The sequence below is a fragment of the Hyalella azteca genome, unplaced genomic scaffold, assembly GCF_000764305.2.
Source record: "Hyalella azteca isolate HAZT.00-mixed unplaced genomic scaffold, Hazt_2.0.2 contig4283, whole genome shotgun sequence".
Taxonomy (NCBI): Eukaryota; Metazoa; Arthropoda; class Malacostraca; order Amphipoda; family Hyalellidae; genus Hyalella; species Hyalella azteca.
This window is the reverse complement of record NW_025934503.1, coordinates 1-22,947: the sequence shown is the minus strand read 5'-3', so window position 1 is coordinate 22,947 and position 22,947 is coordinate 1. Positions and strand designations below refer to the sequence as shown.

The 22,947-nt window shown below is 38.3% G+C and overlaps 2 protein-coding genes across 2 annotated transcripts; both read right to left on the bottom strand.

Moving 5' to 3' along the window:
* Positions 1-4,859: 4,859 nt before the first annotated feature.
* Positions 4,860-13,794, bottom strand: LOC108674841. Its single transcript, XM_047879941.1, has 7 exons — positions 13,784-13,794; positions 13,434-13,600; positions 12,222-12,404; positions 11,256-11,438; positions 10,623-10,736; positions 9,905-9,986; positions 4,860-6,925 (listed from the first exon to the last, which is right to left on the bottom strand). Exons 1-7 carry the CDS (start codon positions 13,792-13,794, stop codon positions 6,823-6,825), a joined length of 843 nt encoding a protein of 280 aa, XP_047735897.1. The 3' UTR covers positions 4,860-6,822.
* A 413-nt stretch (positions 13,795-14,207) lies between these two features.
* On the bottom strand, positions 14,208-19,851 carry LOC125177701. Its single transcript, XM_047879942.1, has 2 exons — positions 19,616-19,851; positions 14,208-14,491 (listed from the first exon to the last, which is right to left on the bottom strand). The coding sequence occupies exons 1-2, from the start codon at positions 19,704-19,706 to the stop codon at positions 14,256-14,258; spliced, it is 327 nt and encodes a 108-aa protein (XP_047735898.1). The 5' UTR covers positions 19,707-19,851; the 3' UTR covers positions 14,208-14,255.
* Positions 19,852-22,947: the final 3,096 nt, after the last annotated feature.

Below are 22,947 nucleotides of genomic sequence, written 5' to 3'. Positions count from 1 at the left end.
AGCAGTGAGCCTGTGAGCCAACGTAGCACTGATACGCCTTTTTACCGAGCCAAACCGGGTCAGAATGACCCACACAAAGGTAAAAAATGCTTCGCTATTTGGACAAAGTCTCACTCACTTCTCTGAGTGTACAACTGAATTATCCAAGCAAGAATACAATAGAAAAATCCTCACCCATGACTGGCCTCATGCATCTCCACTGGTCAGGCTTCATGAAACTCTTCTTTTGAACAGAGCATCAACAATTTAGTTCTAACCCACACCCATCTATAGCGTAGGTGCTATATTCTACCAGCTCTGCTCATATCAAGATGCTTTTCACACTTTATATGAGTCGTTAGTGCTATATTTTACCAGTTCTTTTTCATAGCAAGATGCTTTCCACACCTTATATGAGTCGTAGGTCCTATATCTTACTATCTCTGCTTCATATCAAGATGCTCTCTACACCTTTTGTGAGTCGAAGGTGCTATATTTTAAAAGCTCTTTTTCATATCGAGATTTTTTTCACACCTTATGTGAGTCGTAAGTACCATATTTTACTATCTCTGTTTCATATCAAGATGCTTTTCACACCTTATACTTGTATGATTCGTAGACGCAATGCTTTACTACATTGAGTTAGCGGCATCGTTGCCAGCTTACTAACTGGCTAACGCTAAAATAACACATATGTTATTACACACTGGCTACCATACATCAACAATCACCGCATACCAGCAATCATCCATTAACCAAAAATCCATACACAACTGCTACCACACCCCTGCTACCACACATACGTATGCCATCATTCACCTCCTGTCATTTCGCACTCGGAAACTATACATCACTCATCACCACTGACCTGCGACAGTAGAAGATGGTGAAGATGATGATGATGTTGCCCAGCACCAGCACTGTCATTATGGCCACCGGAATGTAATAATCTGAAAAACAAATTATTAATCTGAATACTGTTCTGAAATGCCCAGAATTGAACTGAGAATTGCAACAGGGATGGACGNCATTAGTATTGATTATTTTGAAAGGCAGTGCCGTATATACAACCAAGCTAAATTCAGGTCTAGTCAAGTTATGTTTTCACGCTTATATAATTTTTCTAGATTTAGGTGAGTAATTTTCATTGCAAACCAGACTTTATGAACTTCATTTGGTCAATGGTACCCATGCTTGCATTTATAAAAAAATAATCTCAAATATGTGTGCAATCTTCAAAATACGCTACTGTTAGTAACAGACAATCGTCAATAGGATACCACCTATATTCCGTTAGTCACGTTTATTTTTAATCTTGTACTGTTATTGTGTCTTTTCATGCATTAATTCTTCATTCATAAACAACGGCCGTAAATTCACAGACCTGGTAAATTGATCCTTCGTCATGATATTTCTCGTTGCGATTCTATTGTTCAATTATTATATCGTCTCGCTTTTAATCTCAAATATTCCCGAATTTTAATATACTTTGTCAACATTAAGTGTTCTCGCTATCTCAAATATTCACATCTCTTAACATTCGTCATCAACGTTTTGTGCCCCGGTATCTCAAATACCTACTTTTCCGAACTGACGGTAGAGCTGGACTTCGAAACGTTATCTATAATTAAAGATACGATGAATTTATGTAGAATTTTCTTTGCTTTTAAATTTGGAAAAAATATTCTCGTCTCTTGATATTCGTCATCAACATAAAGTGTTCTCGCTATCTCAAATATTCACATGTCTTGATATTCATCATCAACATCAAGTGTTCCCGTTATATCATAGATCCCCTTGTCATAAAATTTTCTAGAAAGATACGATGAATTTGCGTTGAATTTTCTTTGATTATAAATTTGTGTTAATATTTGTTTTAATATTCGTCATCATCGTCCACCAGGACACAGCGACGAGCCTCGTGTCGGTGCCGGCCGACGTGTTCCGCAGCCCCGACGACGAGCCATACTACCGCATGCTGACCGAGCTGCAGGCCTGCGTGCCCGACACCGTCGGGGCAACTACCCACCATGAACCTAGACCTGCGTCGGGTTCCCTTGGCGGGACCGCGGTGGGTGGTGGTAATAAACCTGCCATCTCGATGGCAGCCCTGACCCTGGTCGGTGCCATCTGTGGTGGGCGGTGGTATTAAACCTGCCATCTCGATGGCAGTCCTGACCCTAGTGGTGGCCGGTGGCACTAAAGCCGCCATCTCGATGGCAGTCCTGACCCTGGTGGTGGTCGGTGCCATCTGTGGTGGGCGGTGGCACTAAACCTGCCATTTCGATGGCGGTCCGTAAGTTAGCCGTTGTGGTGATGGGTGCCACCTGCTGTGGTGGTGCCATCCGTTATGTGCTCTGCAGCTGAACTGATTGCAGACTTCGATAAATTTCTGCTCAAACTCATGACAATGCAGTAGAATTTAGGAACCTTGAAAGCTAGCACGTTTCGGAAGTGTTTGTTATACCTCAATGTTATGAGACAATCTTTGAAGACACGTTTTAGAGGGTATAGGTGCATTAAAAGAATTTCATTATGAAAAAATGAGAGAAGAATGAATGTGAAAGAATTTATTAATTGTTACACAGCTCCAGATCATAACATATGAGCATTAAATGGCCCAACGCCGCTTATGAGGTCGCAAATAAATTAAGCAGATTTTGTTTGTCATAAGCCATGTTGGCCTAACATGTTGTCAACGAAAATATAATTTCCTTTCACATTCTAATTGTATTCGTGTGCCATAAGTTGAACTTGAGTGTTACAAATAAATTTAACATAGCCGATATAAAATAACATGTTAATCGTTTGCAATGACGCTTTCTATTAAAAGTAAAAGATTCATGATTAAAACGGCACCAAAGGATCATTCATTTAACTATATCTTTATATCTTTTATATATTTTTTCTCGATCTTGTTTCAGGAATTATGATTTCAATTTATGATTAATGATTTTAGTGCTTAAACGAGGTGTTTACTCACTTAATGTTGCTTCAATGTAGTAATGTAAGTTGTTTTGATCAAATATTGTGGGAGCGAGCCGTTAGATCTCCTTCGTACTTTACGCATAATCAGTATGTTCTGTTCTTAATTTAGTCGATGCCGTATTGTTATTTCAAATAATTTTTATATTTTGGCATCAGCCATGAAGCTTTTTAGTGTAACGACATGGGCTTAGCCCTTGTTTCTATTATAAAAAATCCTGGCCTTGCTTTCCATATTGATGGCGAAAATTTCGGAATTTCAGATTGAGTTATATTTTTATATGAATTTCATATATCATACACTCTCACAGCATTTGTATAAATTTTATATATTATACACTCACACAGCTTTCGTATAAATTCTATATATTATGCACTCACACAGCTTTAGTTCAACCATGTAAAATTACCGATAGAATCGAGTCTCCCTAACAGAGGTCATTTTAGTTCGGGATACACATAAAGCTTGAAGATTCAAATTCGCCTCAATTGTGGCCAAATGCATCAAATTAAAGAAAAATCGAGACGACATAACGGCGACAAGTTTGAGTTCAGTTTTTAGTACTTGAACCATTGACGGGATGATTTGAACCGTTTTGACTTTAAGGAATGAAAAACCCTGTATCCAAAAAGTTCTTGCTCTGGAAAAATTTTGTTGGTGGCTCTTGAAGTGTCATGAGATAACCTACAGGTACAATTAAGAGATATTTATACTGGGTATTTCTATCACAAAAAGCAAGAGTTGAAAATGGTCCAAGTCATCCCGCTTTACGGTACCTTAAAAACTCACAACTAAAGCGTGAGGCTTTTTAGCGCATTTTCTCGTTTATGGAAAAAATGCACTATTGTGCTCGCCATGTCCGTCCGTCTGTCCGTCCGTCCGTGACCTCAAGTTTTCGTCGACGAGAAAATGCGCTCTCTGCCACTCACTGCAGTGAGTACTGAGTTATATAAATATATTTTTTTTGAATTCCCGGCTTGAAATTTATTTGTATTGAATTAGTTTGTAGGAGCTTTTGCCTTGCTCTGAGGCAGACGTACGATACAACCATGTCATGCATGATAAGGTTCATGTCAACTATTTATAATAGTACGTAATGTTAATAATACTACGTATTCACTGCTAAATTTTTTTAGCGATTTGCGTGCCTTTACACTCAGAGAAATATGTGTGACTTGTTTTAAATAGCGATGTAGTTTTATTCTTATGTGGGTCACCCTGACCCAGTTCGGCCCGGCAAAAGGGCTTATCAGAATGTTACGGGCAGAGAGTGCGTCACTATCTGGACAATGTTACCTGCATTTATCTGAGTGTAAGGCCGTTGTTTCTGAGCGCCTCCACGGAGCCCTCGATATCTCACTATATAACTCAGTTTTGTATGAAATTTAGTAAAAAAAACTCCACATTAATTCACTTATATCGTAATTGAAGACAATTTGGAGCCCAGCTCCATTGGTCTTGGAAATGTTTGAAATTAATTTATGATTTTAATTTACGTATCGTTTTATATGCTTTCAAATTTGTGCCCGAATTTAACCAAAATGATGCTATAAGTTCTGGTATTTAGTTATTTAGTTTTGAATTATGATTTCCTGCATTTACCTCCGTTACGATTGTCATTCTTGTTGCTGTTCTTTATTCTATCTTCGTAGTTCCTTTCTTCGTTCTATTTCTTCTGGCTTCCGAGATGATTAATAATTTTTTATACTACTGAAAATTTTAATGTTTGAATTACATTATTCTTAGTATATTAAAAGTAATTATTTTATGCTAGTGTGGAAAGTGCAGTTAGCGTCCGTCCGTTTATACGTAGCCGTCCGATGTTATTTACTAAATTAGACAAAGATTCGATCTGTATTTTATTGTCCTATTATTCGAGGAAATAATATTCACATTCATAAAATGAACTTTTAATACAAACATGCATGACTGAACAATGAATACATTTACTGTCATTCAGAAAAATGAGTGAGACTTTGTCCCAATAGCGATTCACGTTTCGCCCTCGTGTATGTCTTCCTGACACAATTTGGCCCGGCAAAAGGGCATATCACTGTTGGTCCGCTCTCTGTTTGGACTGTGAGTAAAAACATGGATCGCTATTGGGACAATATGCCCTTTATCTTCCTGAGTGCATGGTCTTCTTTTCTTTATCAATACTAGACTCGAGTATTATATTGCTATGGGTTTCAAAGACAGCAAAGCTGCACCGACAGATAACATTAATTATTATTTATAGTAGCTAAGCAATGCACATACTGAGCCAGGCATCCCTGAACACACAGCAATGAATGTCTACAAACGAACCACATCGAAAATAACTTTCCAACGTTAATTTATTAAGGCGAAGCGTCTAGGCTTACAATGTATACACGGCGACAACAGACCTCTCTGCTGCTGGTGATATCAATCTTGAGTTACGCGTATGCTACCGCTACTGCCAGCATGAACTGCTGTTCGCAACTGACCTTTGCAAATGTTGTTCACAAACGCTGTTTGACACTGTTGTTCGTAACTGGCGTTTGCAGCCGATGTTTGCAACTGAAGTTTGCAAAAGATGTTCACAAACGCTGTTTGACACTGCTGTTCGTAACTGGCTTTTGCATCAGCTCTTTGCAACTGACGCTAGCAAATGACGTTCACAAACGCTGTTCGCAACTGGCGTTCGCAAATCCTTTCGTAACAGGCGTTCGCAACCACTGTTCGCTTTCAAGTGCGTCTGATGGGAACGATTTTGGTTTTGTTTTCTCAAAAGTAAAGAATTTTTTGCACGCTTTGCTCGAAATGTTCAAGAAAAAGTGCGTGTTTCGCTATTATCATGGCTGTCAATCTTCACATGCCGTATGATTTTTTTTGTAAGATGATTGAGGATCCTGTATGTTTATATTTCATCAGAACGTTCACTGATGATCATGCGCATATGTTAATAAAGATTAGTGATGACTTTTGAGGTACGTTAAAAAGTTTAATTTCATTTAACGTCTTCAAGATAGTAAAATCAAATATTATGTTTCATCACCCGAAAGTTTCTACAGTGAATTCACGAAACTTTGTTTAGTTTCTGCAACGTTACAACCATCAAGAACATACAGGTTGAAGGGGACAGACTTGGGTGAGGTTGTCAACAATCTAAACAATATTCACATTAACAGCATAGGCTTCTAAATGGACCACTACGTTGAACATGAAGCTCTTTATGAACGCACGATGGCACGACAATTTTAACACACACAGAAACGTTGTCACCAGAAAAATGTAAAATGCCGGCAAGTTTTGCACAATTTGCTTTTACAATTTAACTAATTTGCATTGTACTAATTATGCCACTTAACTTGGCAAACTTCGCATCACTAACAACATGAAGGCTTCAACATTTGCATTTAATCCAGAAACTCACGAAATTAATTACAATTGATGTTTATTAAGTTATTAAAGTAAATATAATGAATAATTTTACATTTTAATAAATGGTGCTTGGCCACCTTGAGTGCCTTTTGCAATTTATTTTCAAGGATTTGAGTAACACTTGCTTAATGAGCCTCAACAATGATGATTATTACAAGACTCTAGGTTCTCTTATGAGGACAACAGTGAAGTTCATCACCATTGTGAGGGGTCAGGGTCGCTATCTCAGACCCTGCTGGGGGCGGAGGGCCGGGGTCGTTCGCTCAGACCTTGCTTGGGGCGGTAGGGTCGGGGTCGCTCTCTCAGACCCTGCTAGGGGCGGTAGGGTCGGGGTCGCTATCTCAGACCCTGCTGGGGGCGGAGGGGGGGTCACTATCTCAGACCATGATGGGGCGAGGGGTCAGGGTCGCTATCTCAAACCCTGCGGGGGGTGGGGGGCCGGGGTCGTTCGCTTAGACCCTGCTAGGGGCGGTAGGGTCGGGGTCGCATTCGTCAGGGGGCTCGGGGTTGGACTTAATGGAGTCCCACTCGTCGCTCGCCATCTCCTTCAGGGCTCTGTGAGAGGGCCGGTCATTTTAAAACATTTATATTATGAAGGTGTTAATTGCTTTATATTGTATTGAAACTAATACATTTACATTTTAAAGATAGTAATGTTTTTAAAACAAAAAAAAAATAAACCAATACTATAATAGAACGGAGATATAACAGAGCCAGCGCAGAGTCGACCCGACCCCAGGCCTGTCCTCGAGCCAAAACATAACAGAACAGAAAAAGCACAGCACGGTCCCGAACACAAAACGCAACGCACCAAATCAAATTTGCTTAACCGAACCGAATCCTCGCCGATTCTGACCAGAAACTGGCGCACAGAGCTGGGATCGAACCCGCGCCTCTCTGCGCCAATCCTGGTACTCTGAACTGTAACCATTGGGCCACTAATTGCTTTATTTTGCATTGAAATTTTTGAGGAAGAATGACTGAATCACACAATAAAACAAAATAAAGTCATATGAACTCTATACAGATCTGTTGAAATATATTCAAATGAACGTGATGAACACCGGTTGACAAAGAATGATGGTCCGGTAGACAAAGAAAAATCCTTAAAGGCGTTTCCAAATTGGTTCCCCAATACTGCAATAAAAAAATTAACGACTCACTATAATTGAACGGATACTACCCAAGCTAATAACCTACTCAAATTTATGAATCAAATGATGCGACCAAAAAAAACCTAAAATTTTGTTGCGTATTAGTGCGGAAAGCTTACAGGAAGGAAGTTAACATGTATTCAAGACGAAGTTAGAATAGGATAGTCTATAGTTGGAGATTTGAAAATTAGAAAAAGATAAGAAACGTAGGCCTAGGATATTGAAACTGGATCCACTGCAAAACTAGCAAACACGCTTCAATGTATTTGAAATTCAATGATTTGATTAATGATACAAAACTTGATCGAGCAAATTGTCTAGAGCAGCGTAGAAAAATTGAATACAGAGCATAAATAAATAAATACAAAAACATTCACAATATAGTGAAAAGCGAAAAATAATGTTTTAGGACTTAAAAAGCACCTGCTGCTGCGCTGGCTGAAGTAAAAGAATTTAATAATTGAGAATTAATTTTCTGAAACAGCTGAGGCACGTACGCTGAAAGAAGTTTTTCGCGCGAGATTGGCTATCGTATGAATGCTGAATTATATATGAAAACCCTAGCTGAAACTACTATTTATGTTTACTGCGTAACTAAGTACAAAAAAACTCTGAATACAACATAAACGACGTAACGTCACTTAATATCTCAAAATTAACTAAGAGCAAAAATGAACAATGATGGAAAAAATTTCTCAGTAATTAATACATTATATTTTAGAGATATTACAGTTATTATATCATGAATATATTAATACCTGTATATTACGAAGATATTCATATTGTTGCATTATACAGGCATTAATAACATTTTACGATAGAGGAAACAATTAATACTTTCATGTTATGGAGATAATAATTTCTCTGTTTCATGAAGGTATTAACATCACTATACATAGAATAAAGTTATTAATACTTGTACTAGTAGAAGTAGAAGAGAAGTAGATGACTTGTGATGTACAGTAATTACGTAGATAATTCCTAGTCGTTATCGATGCACTCTTCAACATGGATATCGAATAATGGTGATAGGAATGCGTAATCAATAGTTAGGAAAATGTGTAACGGGATGCGAATAAATAACGATGATAGGAATGCGTAATAAGTGTTAGGAAAATGTTGAACGAAAAAGGCTTAACATTTAGGAATAAAAAAACAATTAGTACCGGTATAGATTACTCATGATACGATAGCGGTCGAGCAAACATAATTTTCTAGAAGCGAGCTCGAGTTGAGCTATAATTCCATAACTTTATAAATTTATCTAAAACCCTACTTTAACAATAACTCTAAAACTACAACTGTAACTGATGTTCAATTATACTTATAAATTGGACTCTATACACGCATTTATGGGCAATTACATACTGTAAATTATCTTACATTGACCTTTACTGTTTATAGTAGCTATTAGCACGCGTTATTTATTTTCAGCAGAATTAAAATGAATTGCTGAAATTCGAAGATCAATTTAGCATAATTACACTATTCTTATAAATACACTATTATTATAATTACACTATTATTATAATTATACAATTTAGTATAATTACACTATTCGATGTTTGACGATAATAAATTGAGTTAGGTACGCCGAACAATTACACCCAGAAAATAAAGCGAGGCATATTGTCCAAATAGTGATACTCTTTCTCATCCACAATGAAAGCAGTGAGCCTGTGAGCCAACGTAGCACTGATACGCCTTTTTACCGAGCCAAACCGGGTCAGAATGACCCACACAAAGGTAAAAAATGCTTTGCTATTTGGACAATGTTTCACTCACTTCTCTGAGTGCAGAGATGAATTATTCAGGCAAAGATACAATAGAAAAATCCTCACCCATGACTGGCCTCATGAGGCTCCACTGGTCAGGCTTCATGGAACTCTTCCTTTGAACAGAGCATCAACTTTAGTTCTAACCCACACCCATCTGTGTCGTATGTGATGTATTTTACCAGCTATGCTTCATTTCAAGATGCTTTTCACACCTTAAATGAGTCGTAGGTGCTATATTTTACCAGCTCTTTTTCATATCAAGATGCTTTTCACACCTTAAATGAGTCGTAGGTCCTATATTTTACGATCTCTGCTTCATATCAAGATGCTTTCCACACCTTATATGAGTCGTAAGTGCAATGTTTTACTACATTGAGTTTGCGGCATCGTTGTCATCTTACTCACTGACAAAAATAATACATTTGTTATTACATTACACACTGGCTACCATTCATCAACAATCACCGCATACCAACAACCATACGTTAACCATCAATCCATACACAAATGCTGCCACACCTCTGCTACCACACATACGTATGCCATCATTCATCTCTTATCGTTTCGTACTCGGAAACTACACATCACTCATCACCACTGACCTGCGACAGTAGAAGATGGTGAGGATGATGATGATGTTGCCCAGCACCAGCACTGTCATTATGGCCACCGGAATGTAATAATCTGAAAAACAAATTATTAATCTGAATACTGTTCTGAAATGCCCAGAATTGAACTGAGAATTGCAACAGGGATGGACGAGATCAAGCATCGCAAATCGTGGCTGCTAAAATCAGGGAGGGCCTTAGAGAATACGGCCCAAAGCCTCATCCATCTATGACCTCAGCGCTGTCTAGTGTCCGGGCCTCTTTCAACAAAGTCTTTTGACATTTAGTCTTCTTCCTATTAGATAAATATCCTTCATAGAGGGATCCTCATACCAAAACTTAATCCTTAGCTCTCACTTTCATCGAATCCTCTTGCTTAACAAGGACCACCTCTTACTCAGGCGCTCGCCACCTAGACCGCCTTGCAGCAAGTCATCTTGCTTAGCCGGGACTTACCCTTACTAACGCCTCCCCTCACCTTACAAGTCCTGCTTGACTAGGACATATATCCCCACTCAAACCACCCCTCACCAGACAAAGAGTCCTCTACTCGATGGGGTTTTTTCCTGTGACACCTACTCGCTGTAACCTCTCACAGACCAATTCAGCGATCATCACAGACCCTTCTACTCGCAGCTCCCAAAGACCTTTGCTTCTACTCGCGACTCTCACCCATTGAAAGCGACTCTCACCCATTATAAGCGAGCCTCACCCAGTATGCGGGAAAAATGGGACTTCACGAGGATATCGACGTTTGCCGTCTCATTGAAGAGACGCTGGAACTCGTCTTGTGTGATTTCGCCTGCCGCCAGCAGATCTTGCAGGCCTGGGCAGTAATAAATAAAAAATATTAAGCCTGATATACTAAAGGTAGGCCAATTTGATTTAATTCATGTAACAATAGCAACTATCAAATTAATGTCATTTGACGAGAAAGAAACGTAGACTTTTCAGAGTTTGTAAAACGCTTTTCGGTGATTCAAATACAAATTTTTTAGACCAATCCTTCCCTTAAGTTTTTCAATGCCTTTCCTCTCACTGTGAGCACATTTTCAGGTCCACGTAATTTCACGACACGATAAGTATCCTGGGTACACGACCCACCAGCCTCTGTATATTTGTGGTGCTTGCAAACTTCGAACACACAAACATTTAGAAATACATGACAGATAATAATCTACGTAAGTTTGATCGAAATTTCATATAAATTTCGAAATATTTCATATATATTTCGGAATATTTCATAAAAATTGCGAAATTTTTCATATTAAAGTAAACTAATTCACTGAGTTATTTAATACAGAAAAATAGTTGAGTCTTCCTGTTTAATGTTAATTGATCTAACCGACGCAGTCGTCCACAGCAGGCCACATCTGCTGTCTACACTCCAGCATGAGGTACTTGGCCACCGCCCCATCGTCGTCTCTGACGAAGGCGTGTCCGTCTCTGCACGCGAGCTTCGCGTGGGAGGCGTTCCGGAAGACGGCGGTGGCGTTCGCAGGCACAGGAGGATTTGGGCACCCAAAGGCTGGGGAGAAAGCGAGGGGGTACTTTAGTTATTTATTTTTTTATTTTTATTTTTGATACGTGTACTTTACTTCGCTACCTAAAGATTGTGGGGCACATGTTTCTTTCCCGAATGGGAATCAAAACGGTGAATGTGGTAGGTTTATGTGAGATGTGGGAGACCCAAGTATATTGTTTGGCTACCTAACATTTGTTTTTCGTGTTTCCTTCCCGAGTGAGAATTAAAACAGTGTATGTGTTTTGTTTATATGAGGCGCAGGAAAGACACAAATATTTTATTTAGTTACCTAAAAATTGTTTGGCATATGTTTCTTTCCCATATCTAATTAAATCCAGTGGATGTGTTTTTTCTGAGATGAGTAACTAAACCAACAAACTAGGCGAGATGGAGTAGAAAAATACAATCCTGATTGCATTAATATATATTAATTATTGATCCATTGAAATCAGTTATATTTATTAATATTATATAAATTATTAATGCAATTTTGTATTTAAATGGACCATATATGAATGAGTCACTATCTCATATTTCATTGAGGTGACCGAGTGATCACCCAAAGAATAGCAAAATTGAAGTAATGAGTTTCGGGGTTGAAACCAAACTAACTATATAAATTCTGTAGTGCCTTGAATCAGCGACTAGTTAAACATTGCAAAATTTTTAACGCTGACATAACTTTTTGTAATTTTTTCATCAAATTATACATCTTAATGTTATAAATATTTTTTCATGAAAATAATGAAGCCGCACAAGAAACTAAATATTGATAACTTGTATCACCTTTATAATATGCAAGGAAGCCCCTAGCGGGCACCATCTGCTGGTCGGTGTGCAGAGTGATGTTGATGATGTGGTGCTCTGACTGTACCAGCTCTGGACGGTGCAGAGTACCACAACGCTGGTACAGTCGCCCCGACTCGTCCTGCACCGTGACCGTGTCCCGACATGCCCCGCCGTCCCTCTCTGGATTAGGGACGGAAATTTCAGTATATTCATTTTCAAATATTCATCTTAAAATATTCATACAAATATTCAGTGCCGACGATGGGCTAATCCGATGCAAAGGGCTTATCAGGCAATCACAAAACACGTTTCCTTAAAAAAATATCATCCATGGACGTTACTTATTGGATGATTTTTTTAGTGTCGCTCTTGACTCCATTAGAGGTAGGAATAACTCATTGATATGAATTACTGCTGACAGTGAGTGTCTCATAGGGCTGATAGTGTTTTTGTTACAAACTAAAATATAGTAGTGCTGATATGATAGTAAATGACTATTCTAAATGATGGACCGAATTTATTAAATTCGTATTTACTAAAGTACAAATTCAAAATTAATAATTTAGACACCAATAGAAAGATAAAGGCTCAACTTTTCAAACAGGACTTCATTTTACAACAGGATGGGGCTCCGGTCCATTGGCACCTCTATGTCCGAAATTTTTTGAGTCAGTCACTTCCTGAGCGTTGGGTAGGACGCATAGGAAATGAAGATCTGGCTCAACATTTCTGGCCACCGAGATCACCTGGTTTCACCCCATGTGACTATTTCTTATGGGGTTACGTCAAGGAAGCTGTTTAAGTCCCGCCTCTACCAGCAACTCTGGTTGATCTGAAGAACCGTATCACTGCTACGGTGCACTCAGTAACAGAAGATATGCTTTCTCGTGTATGGGTCGAGTTTGGTTACCGTGAACATATTGAACTTTTATAATATGTAAAAAACTTTAAATCCTTCTCGTTCCATTGGTGTTTAGATTATTCATTTAAATTTACTTTACTTTAATAAATACGAATAAAATTTGATAAATAAATATTTACTTAAATAAACACGAATTGTTTAATATGGGACCATCATTTAGAAAAACCCTGTAATATTGTTACTAATTATTAGAGTACAGTAGTGCCGATATTTACGCTATATTTTGATTAGAATCTAGTTGTATACGTCATGAAAACGTACAAGGAACCCTCTGTAGTTTCACTAACCTTTGAGTTGAACGTCGGTGAAGCTGAGCGACATTTTCTGGCCAGGGTCTAGCGACACAGTGAAGTCGCAGGGTTCTGGTCCTATGTAGAACTTAGGGTAGCCTGGTGACCTCAACCATCCTGATGGTCCTGATGCCACTTGTCGTATGGCACCGTTAGCCAGTTTCCTTGATATAAATACAATTATTGTATCGTTTCTTAATTATGAAGAGTTTTTTGTCTATAGCGCCATAATATTGTAAAGATATTAGGGTTTCGAGCCCATAAGTATGTAGAGGTATTATTTTATCGAGATGTAAGCCAATCTAGCTAACAGCGTACAGTATGCACGACAATAGGTCACAGCATACCGTGCTTCCATTGTACCGTGCACGAGTCATAAGTCATTTCGCAATAAATCGCAATTATTTCAAATCGTTATCGCGACATTTTCTAAATGTCCTAATCGCGACAAGGACAGACACTCACAATTGCGATTTGAATGAAAACATTCAAATCGCAATAAATGGCAAATCGTGAATGTTTTGCTAGTTTGCAATATGATAGCGACCATAGTTAGATTATCTTGCAAACTCAGAGAGAGAGAGAGATATTTTCTACACTCTGTCATCGCGCTGCACTTATCACGAAACCTTCACTTATCGTCACAGCACCCACCGTTGACACACGTATACTGGGCAACAATGATGCCCTGTTGCCAGTATGACACCTTTATCCTTACCCAGTTTGGCTGGGCAAAAGGCGCATCATGCAACGATACATCGGCTATCTGGTCGTGTTGCGAACAAAAAAGTGCGTCACTACTTGGACAATTACACCCATTCACTTTACTCCGTGTTGACCTAATAAATAATGAATATCATACTTATGGTTGAGGTAGTGCAGTACAGGCCCCTTCATGTGCTGCCTGTTGTATGATGGAATGGAGCAAGGTTTATCTCGTGACATGACCTCGCCGTACAGATAGGCTGATACCACCACCACCTCCTGGTCACTCATACATGCCAGCAGCAGCGGCTCGTCCACACACGCCTCCGCTTCCTTCAGCTCCAGACCATCTGTGAACCAAGACTCGGGTCATATAAAAAGAATTTTCTTATATAAAAACGAGAGACTTTACTAAAAATCGTCTCTTTGACTAAATTCCCCGGAGACTTGGATCAAATAGAAATAAATTTCTTGTATACTGATGAGAGTCAGTATACAAGAAATATTGACCAAAGCTCCAGACCATCTTTGAACCATGACTCGGGTCAAATAAAAATAATTTTCTTATATAAAAACGAAAGACGTTACTAAAAATCGTCTCTTTGACTGAATTCCCACGATACTTGGGTAAAATAAAAATAAATTTCTTGTATACTGACGAGTGTTAGCAAAAACGGAATGTTACCTAAACTTAATTTTTCCGAAACTCCGGTGGAAGAGTTGCGCAAATGTTGCAAAAAAACCGTACGTTTCCTTGACTCAATCAATTATCCCCAGACTCTGTTTTCTTTTTTCTGAAGGATAATTTACTGGATAATTTACTGGACCATTAGAATAATTTATTGTGATTAAATGATGATACATGACGAATGCGTGTTTAAATTTAAATATGGATGCGATGTTCAGATTAAGACTTTATAATGAGCAATTGCAAATTTTCGACGGTAAGAAATATAAAGTAATACTTTTACTTCTATTCTGTATTGAACATATTGTATATAAATTATGAATGTCCTTCCAACACAATAATAAAAATTATTCCTTCTAAGTGGATCACATATTATATCTTTAGCACAGAAGTCGAGGAAACATTAGCAAAAACGAAAAAAAATATAACTCAGTACTCACTGCAGTGAGTGACTGAGAGCGCAATTTCTCGTCGACGATACTTGAGGTCACGGACGGACGGACAGACAGACAGACGGACGGACATGACGAGCACAATTGGGCATTTTTTCAATAAATGAGAAAATGCGTTAAAATTTTAACTCACTACTCACAGTAATGAGTGACAGAGAGCGCATTTTCATGTCCGTTCGTAACTTGCAGTCACGGACGGACATGACGAGCACAATAGCGCCTTTTTTCCATAAATGAGAAAATGCGCTAAAAAGCTTCAACTTTTTGCCTTGGGCCGCGAGGTACGGAAGCTCGGGCTCCCGACTGTACGACTCAAGTTTCGTGATGAATGATGTGCTGCTCAACTTAGAGCACCTAAAGTTTTCTTATGATCTGCCAAGTTGCGGAGAGCTTTAAAGACTTGAGAAAAGATCCTTCGTAATTAAGTCCTCATTTGCGATGCAGGCAGAGACCAGTTCGTTGTTTTGGAAGTTTGTTCATGAGAGGATGGGTGGGTGGGAGGCTAGAACGAATGTTCGGTGAGTGTTTTTTCGGCTTGTGGATGAAGGGAAGAGAAACGGGGAGGAAAATGAACGAATGTTCTGAGAAAGTTTTTCGGTAGGTGGAGGGAAGGAGGAGCAACATAGACGAATGTTCGTCATGAGAAAAAGTTTTTCTGTAGGTAAGGGAAAGTAAAGGGAAATGAGGAAGAATTTTAACAAATGTTCTGAAACAGTTATTATCCTGGTGAATAGAATAAAATAGAATAGAAGTGTCGGCATTGAAGAAATAGGCCCATGGCCTGTTGCCGATTCTTGAATTTTGAAGGCAAATGGGAAAGAGGATAAAGGAATTTAAATTCAAGGAATTAGTTTTCTTGCCTGTCGAAGAAAAATGAAAGGTGAATGGAGAATAACATGAACGAATGTTCAGAAAATAACTCTTGCAGCGGGTGGACAAGGAACGAAAAAAAAAAATAGAACGGTAGGAAATGACAACTTGGACTGATGCTGCGTTCATGCATGCGGAGTTAATGCAATCGCATTACAGGTATTGGTTATTATATTTTATTAAAATTGACCATTTTAGTTTAAATCTCTATAGTAATTATTCGATGTTTGATTGTGTAACTAATGCAGTTTTATTTCACAAATGGATCTATTCCCTTAAACAAATACTTTAATTTTGCATTGGATTGAACTTTTATTGAATAAGATTTATTTAAATTTTATACGAATAAAAAAATAAGGTACGATAAATGAATAATAAAATGATTAAAAATTCTCATTTGACGCTGTCCAGGAAAGCGAAGAAACGTATTTATAATCGAGAAGCTCGTTTGTTTTGGTATGAGCTACTAATTTGAATTTAACATATTAACTGCAGTTCATCAACTGGCTATGTCTGATGCAGCGCTCTTAATTGAGATCGCGGTGTTCAATTTCCTCTGTTCCGCACCATAATTCGCCATTTATTATACCTGATAATAATTGAATTTTTTTCCTCGTCTTTGTGTGGAAACTACTCTGTAATGATGCCTGTACACTGTTGATGCTGTGTACATGCACCAACAGTGTAAGTGATCTCTGCAGTGTTGCCACCTAGCGCTCCACGCACGATCAATATGACGACGCATAGTATATCGATCGCCGGCGCGTCACGTTGCATTTTTGTGCGCATGCCTTGTGCGCAAAAAACTCGAGGGATGCGCAGCGAAGGCTTGAATTGCAGGCGCATAAACTGGCGTCGATTGAAGCTCTCCGAGAAGTTTGGCTTCACGGAACATTTTACTGAGCATTATTGCTATTCAATATAGTGTAAGAACGTCGTTGAAGTCACATTATTCAACTCTGATATTTATTAATTTAAATCATGAAAATTCGCGTGCAGAAAAATACCGTGATATCGCATTTTTTCGCCACAATTTTTTATTCTTTTGAAAGATATGATGAAATAACATTTCAAACCTGACTTTCTTTACTGAAATGGAATTGTAAACGGTAAAGATTCCTTCATTTTATTTCAAACGTAACGGTTCGTCAAGCATATCAATAGCCATTTCTACTTCAAACCTGTTTTTGAAACTGCTTCATCAAGCTTGAATTTCTCTTTAAAATTTTCAGTTGATTCAGAATGTGGTAAACCGTTTGATAAACTTGGCTGCATTGACCACGGACACTTTCATAGCGTCACTTTAACCGCCACATTGTAGGCCGAGTTCAGGATAAATCCAACATAAACCTAACTCAAGCCGCGGGATGATGCTGGCGCTTCCAGAAATCCTTTCACTCGATTTTTCTGGGCCATCGAGCACGAAATATCGCCCTGAAAGCAATAGCGTGGCTTATACGTTTCTCTTTTTCCAAGGAGCGGACTGCGGTATCACCTTCACAGCTTCGCCCAGACAGGCCTCTGCGTCCGCAGTATATTGGACCGCGGCAGCATTTAGCGTGAAGTATATATAAGTTTGTGCTGCATTTTACATATAATTGAATACCGTATTTACGGACTCGTCTTGTGAGCATTTAGTGGCTGCATGCCAAAAGGCTAAACCTCTGCGGTATATTGGTTCGCGGCAGCATTTAGCGTGAAGTATATATAAGTTTGTGCTGCATTTTATATATAAATGAATACCGTATTTAGGGGCTCGTCTTGTGAGCATTTAGTAGCTGCATGCCAAACGCCTAAACGTCTGCGCTATATTGCAAAGCTACAGCATTCAGCGAGGTCAGCTATAACGGTTAATTGTTGGCCCAGATGTCTCGGTCAAACATGCAGCTGCCATCGAGGTTATTTGATTCGAAGATGACAATTTGAAAGGCATTTAGTTCTTGCACGGTAAAGATTGGATTAAAATTGTCAAATAATGAGGTTTTTGCACGATAAAGATTGGCTTAAAATTTTCAAATTGCAGGGTTAAAGAAACATTCGAATGGGAAAAATTATCACAAGAACAATGTTAAATCAAAATGCTCCAAACGTATGCCTTCCCATTCAAATAGATGTCGTGGATTAACCCCATCCATCCAGAGTATTGACCTGCAATTCAAGTGCCTGGTAAATCCATTAAAAAATTAATTTCTCAAAACTTTTGCGACAGAACTTGCGCCTAACGAATCCGGAGAGCAATAAGATTTCCGAAACTTATTTCATGTTTACAAATAATGTTTTATTGTGTTTGATACACAACGTAATATTTTTGAAAAAAAAATAGGTTGCAATACTATATCAAAAGAGAATGGTTTCAAGTTTAAAATTCAACTACCATGAGAAAAAAATAGAACAGATGAATAATATTTTGTATCGATGGCTGTTGGATTCAGGACCAAGGATGCCAGACAAAGGATTTCTTCACTGTCAGAACTTTTTTCTCTGCCATCCGCAACTTTTCGACCCTCTAAGAGATTTGTGAGTTAAGCCACTATTTAGCACTACACTTCAATTGAAAAAAATTAGAATGGCTAGTTAGGGTGAAAATTATGCATTACCCGCGAATAAAAAGTCAATTCTTGGTAAAAAGTCAGTTTTCAACAAAAATTCAGATTAAAAAAGTAAATCTTCAACAAAAAGTCAATTCTCAAAGAGAAGTCATTTTCAGCATAAAATAAGTTTTCAACCAAATAGCCAGTTTTCGACATGAAGTCAGTTATTGACAAAAAAGAAGGGCCAGAATAGAATTTAGTTCTCTCCAAAAGAGTTTTCGAGGAATTCGTACTCGCGTCTAATGTAGTTTAATTTGGTACTTGAGAGATTCACAATCAAAATATGATACTCATTGACTATTATGATTTTGTGTTAGGGATATTATGAGTTCATAACACAAGCAAACAATATCACATTTGACATCCACAAAAAATACACGCAGGGTCAATTATTACAAGGATACGATTTGGTTTGAAATATTTTGTATTGATTCTTTGACACAATTTCATCAACTAAATATGAACCCCCAAAGCCTACACGAACTTATTACAAAATGCTCTACATATTGTTTTGCATCACGACCGTTTATACGGGTTAGTATATATGGCATACTGTATATACTAAATACCGTCGTATGAACAATATATGGTAATTTGCTATCTTCTCAATACATATAAGCCAACCAACTCTCAACCAACTCTCGAGAGAAACAAACAAAAATAAGTCACTGGGACATTTCATGCATGACATGTTGCTGTTAATTTTGTCTTGATATGTTTTGTCTGTTATTTTTGTCTCTGAATAGAAAGTCACATATTTAGATAAAGAAATAATTATTTGAAATATTATTAGCAGTAATGAATATAGTAATTGCTGATTGATTAAGAAAACCAATGATATTTAAAAAATTAATTAACATGTTATGTGCTCACCTGGAAATTTGTAAGGCTTCTGTTGCCTGCTCGCGGTGCTCGTGAGCATTAGCGTCGCGAGCAACACACCCGTGAGCGCACTCCGCGCCATCGCTAATATGAGTCAAGTTGACCCACTCAACATCTTCTGTGCACTCCAATAGGCCAAACTGCAGCGTAATAATCTATGGGTTTATTCCATGCTACTAATACGCTCTTTGCAAGCTTTTGGATCAATTTCTGCGTATAGTTTTTACTGAAAAGTTGGATATGAAGATTAGATTAAATTAATATCTGAGATTCATTAAATTTTGATTTGAGGGATGAATTCTATCATCGAAAAGCTTTAAATCAACCTTGACTTATTCTATACAACTCATTGCATGCAAATATACTTTATATATATAAGGTAGAACCTGGATTAAATACTGCAGATTATTCATGACGCTAGTATAATTTAAAAGAAGTACATTAAAATTTGATTTTTAATTTAAGACGTCTTTAGAGTTATTTTCTCTAGTGGTCTATAATAGTTACAATAGAGCGGCCAAATAATTTTTAACACTAAACTCTACAGAAGTTCTAAATACAAACAGCATTTGGTTTAATCATTTCGTTTCGGCCAGGAACAGCAGTTACGGAGGCGCCGTGATGGCTTTAATCAGCCTGCCAAGGTCGCTCCTTAATTGAATGTCTGAGCGATGTTGCATCGCGATCTAATTTACTGATAACATGTACGATCATTTAAGGTGAGTTCATGATTAACATAATGTCCCTGCCAAGGTTGGGTAATTAGGGACGTAAATTGAACGATATTTCATTTACCGGAATATTAATTACAAAATTTTACCGGAATTTACCGGAATATTAATTACCAAATTAGACAGCGGTAGTGAGATTAGCTTGAGTAGAATATCTTTCAACAGCAGACTGCCCCAATTAAGGGCCTCAACAGAAATGAAACTTACACATAAAGAGTGAAAACTCTAGGAGAAACTTACATCTCCTGTTGCCAAAATAATTATTCTAATGAAATCGGTAATTATTTATTGCGCTGGAGCCGAGTAGAGATCTGACAGGGACTGAGATATAATTATCCCTGATAATAAACTGGTGTTATTTTGTTTGTGGTGTCTTATTAAGTTTTCACAATTCTTGGTAACTCATGCGTAAGTGCATCTGTTCATGCAATTTTTTTTATATTAAAGATTACATTTGCCTAACATGAGCACACGACCGTTTTGATTGTACAATTACAGAATTTCAGCATTTCGATTGGCTATATAAAATTGCTGTTTTCGTAAGTAATAACTTTGGTATAGATTTGGCTCGGATGAAAGTGTTCAGTAATTGCTACATTCAGTAATATATTATTGCTATTATTACTTATACACAGTACAAGCTAACCAGTAATCGGAACTAGTGCGATTCTTCTATTCTATGCGATGCTAGTGAACTAGAAGGGCTAGTAAATGATAATAGTGCGATTATTCTGTTCTATGCGATGCTAGTGAACTAGAAGGGCTAGTAAACGATACTAGTACGTGAATAATGCTCAGGTAATTCTGACTTTAGTCTATATTTTAATATTAAACATAGCTTATGGAAAGTTGTGAAGAGGGGCCGAGCGATGTTAAGCAATTACAGGCAGGCTGTGACTTGACCGCAGTGTTAAAGCAGAAAACCGTGAGAGCGAGTTTGTTTATAGTTTGGAATGACCTAGAGTACCAAAGGGCTGACCCTTGTGGAACTGTCGCGGCGTCCCATTTTAGGCTTATATGTGCGCGACGTCTGCCTATATAATGACCCTAAAATTCGCGCTAGAAGGTTGTTCCACAGTGGTGACCGTGGTCTCTGCTACGGCTCAGGCTTTTGGGCGGCGGGTCGAGAAATAACGGCTACGCGAGTAGTCGAGTCATTAATACCACTACGACTTCGATATAACAACGTCAAAAATCTACAAGGAACTGCTACGACTTCGATATATTTATGTACGGTCAACATCAAAAATCCGGCTGCGTCTCAGCCGTGAAACAACGCGAGAGGCCACTTGACGTCCGTCAATTATGACGCTGGCGATCAGATGATTCAAGTTTTCGAGCACTGAGAATTATATCATCAGTACGGTCATCAGCACGGTATGGTCACAGTTGTGGTCAGTAGCTGTAAGGTCACGATCACTAACAGCAGAAGTACGGCAATGAGCTTGGAGTAACATCATCGACGACAAAGACTACGATAATATTCAAAAGTATGGTCGTTATAGAACAACCTACGGCCGGACTGACCGTGAGACATCTATATGACTGGGCTGACCGTGGGACATCGGAGACTGACCGTGAGACTGGCCGTGAGACATGTGACTGGTTGTGAGGCATATGACTGGACTGACCGTGAGACTGACTGTGAGACATATGACTGGACTGACCGTGCTCGCGGAGAAAAAACGGCCGCGGGCAGCGGGGATGCCCGGCCGCTGTACGGCCGCTGGAAATATGGCCGCAAACATGTGTGTGAAGTACGGTCGTTTAAGACAGTCGTGCTACTCAACGGAATTGCAACGGATCAACGTTTCTGGTAAAAGTATGAGATTTTAGTGTCGTTAACTGATAGATTCTTAGCTTAGAGACTTTTGTCATCGTATGAAATTTGTATGTACTAGTTTAATATTGAATGTACAAGTGTTTCATTATATCCCTCTCTCTGTACGATTTTGCCGTAACCTATTCATTCGAGAACTTATACTCGAATACTCCGAGTAAAGCCTAACTGCCTTAGACACCACATTTGCAACCTGACTAAATTAAAGAAATTTCTGGTCAATAATAAGATTATAATGATGAAACCAATCTTCAATGGTATAAATTTCCATAAACTAATCATGCGGTTGTTCTATACTATGCGATACTAGTGAATTTACTGGGCAAGTGATGTAGCAGTAAAAGTCCACGGGTTTTGAGTCTGATATTCTAATATAGACTCAGCAGAAACGAAGAATGCTATTGTTTTGATTACAAATTTGCTAAAAATTAATTCACGCATCCAATTGTGATGCAATAACTGGATTAATTTGAATAAAACGCGTTCCTTAAATCAGCGTAAAAGTAATAAAAGTATATACCATTCCTTAATCATCTCGAAACCACATCGGAAATTCATGAGTTTAGTACCTTTTCGCCAGTCAAGCAACATTTGTTTAAAGCAAGTGTTGAATTCTTGCTTCTCAAATGCACTTCTATTGTATATTTCGTACGAATGATGTCGGTTTTAGAAGCATCTAGACTTTCAGTGGCGGTGTTGGCTCTAGACTGTAAAGAAGGAAATGTTTGGTACGTGTATTTTAATTTTGAAGA